This window comes from Perkinsus marinus (genome assembly GCF_000006405.1).
Source record: "Perkinsus marinus ATCC 50983 genomic scaffold scf_1104296953284, whole genome shotgun sequence".
NCBI classification, from domain to species: domain Eukaryota; phylum Perkinsozoa; order Perkinsida; family Perkinsidae; genus Perkinsus; species Perkinsus marinus.
The window spans coordinates 1-1,045 of record NW_003208522.1 but is presented as its reverse complement, the minus strand read 5'-3'; the positions used below and the strand labels follow the sequence as shown (position 1 = coordinate 1,045).

Below are 1,045 nucleotides of genomic sequence, written 5' to 3'. Positions count from 1 at the left end.
TGCTGCAGTCATTGGATACTAATGCCCTTCGTCGACTAGCGGCCACACTAGCTCTACCCAGTGCTGGTACCAAGGCATCCCTCCTGAAGTCTAATCGGACGGAGTTCAGTGGTCGTCAGCGGACCCTCCACCGATCGGTCCTTGACATGTCTATGTTCTGAGGCCCTCAGGGAGTCTGCCTATGTCCGACTCACAGTAGTGACAGTAAGGCTCTTAGCTGTCATCACCGCCCTATTGGAAGTATTAGGTGGAGATATGCAGGGCCCATCGAGTGCTACCTTCCAATTGGCCACCATGCCCAAGGCTCTCGTCCTGGCCCAGGCAGGTAAATTACGATGCGCCTTTCCGGGGGCCTCCCTATCTACGATGCCGTGGTTGCTCGATCGTGAGGAGTATGAGCTCATTCAAGTAGGGGTATACGGTGCTTATCTGTGGCAGCTCGGGGCCCAGGGTGCTCCCAAATTAGCAGACCTCGGACGGCTTGTTATGCAGTACATAGACGCCCGCCTTGATGATGTGAAGCAACGTCTGGATCGGCTAGAGAGGTGGCAAGCTAGGCTGACGTGCTGGTGGCAGCTGGTTAGTGTTGTATGGCATAGTGTATGGGCCTTGGAGAGAGGTAAGGAGTGGGAGCAAGCAGTTATAACTCTACAGTGGCTTATTCGTATCCTACCTTCACAGCTACAGAGTCCTAGCAGGAAGGCTAAGTACCTGCATAGGCTACGTATTGATTTGAGTCATCTTGGTAGGCAGGCCGATTTCCCATATATGTTGGCGGAGGCCACTGTGGAGGAAATAGACCTGGAAAGGCCAGACTCACTACTGCCGGACCCTATTATAAGGCTACCAGGACCCGAAAAAGTTGCTCTCAGTGGTGGTGTCCCGCCTCATATTGTCGTCAATGAGTATGATATTGTCGACTGTGGGGCCGGTAGAGCCTATGGTCGAGTTGAGGCGGCAACTCTGGACCATTTGGGTTGGCCAGGCGTCCATGACGAAGGGGTATGATTCGGCGGCTCATGTCTGTGCTACTATGGCGAGAGCT

General features: G+C 53.9%; 1 protein-coding gene across 1 annotated transcript; it reads left to right on the top strand.

The window, feature by feature from the left end:
* Nucleotides 1–294: 294 nt before the first annotated feature.
* Nucleotides 295–1,008, top strand: Pmar_PMAR025782 (hypothetical protein; the record flags this gene model as incomplete). Its single annotated transcript, XM_002776577.1, has 1 exon — nt 295–1,008. The coding sequence occupies one exon, from the start codon at nt 295–297 to the stop codon at nt 1,006–1,008; it is 714 nt and encodes a 237-aa protein (XP_002776623.1).
* Between the last annotated feature and the right edge of the window lie 37 nt (nt 1,009–1,045).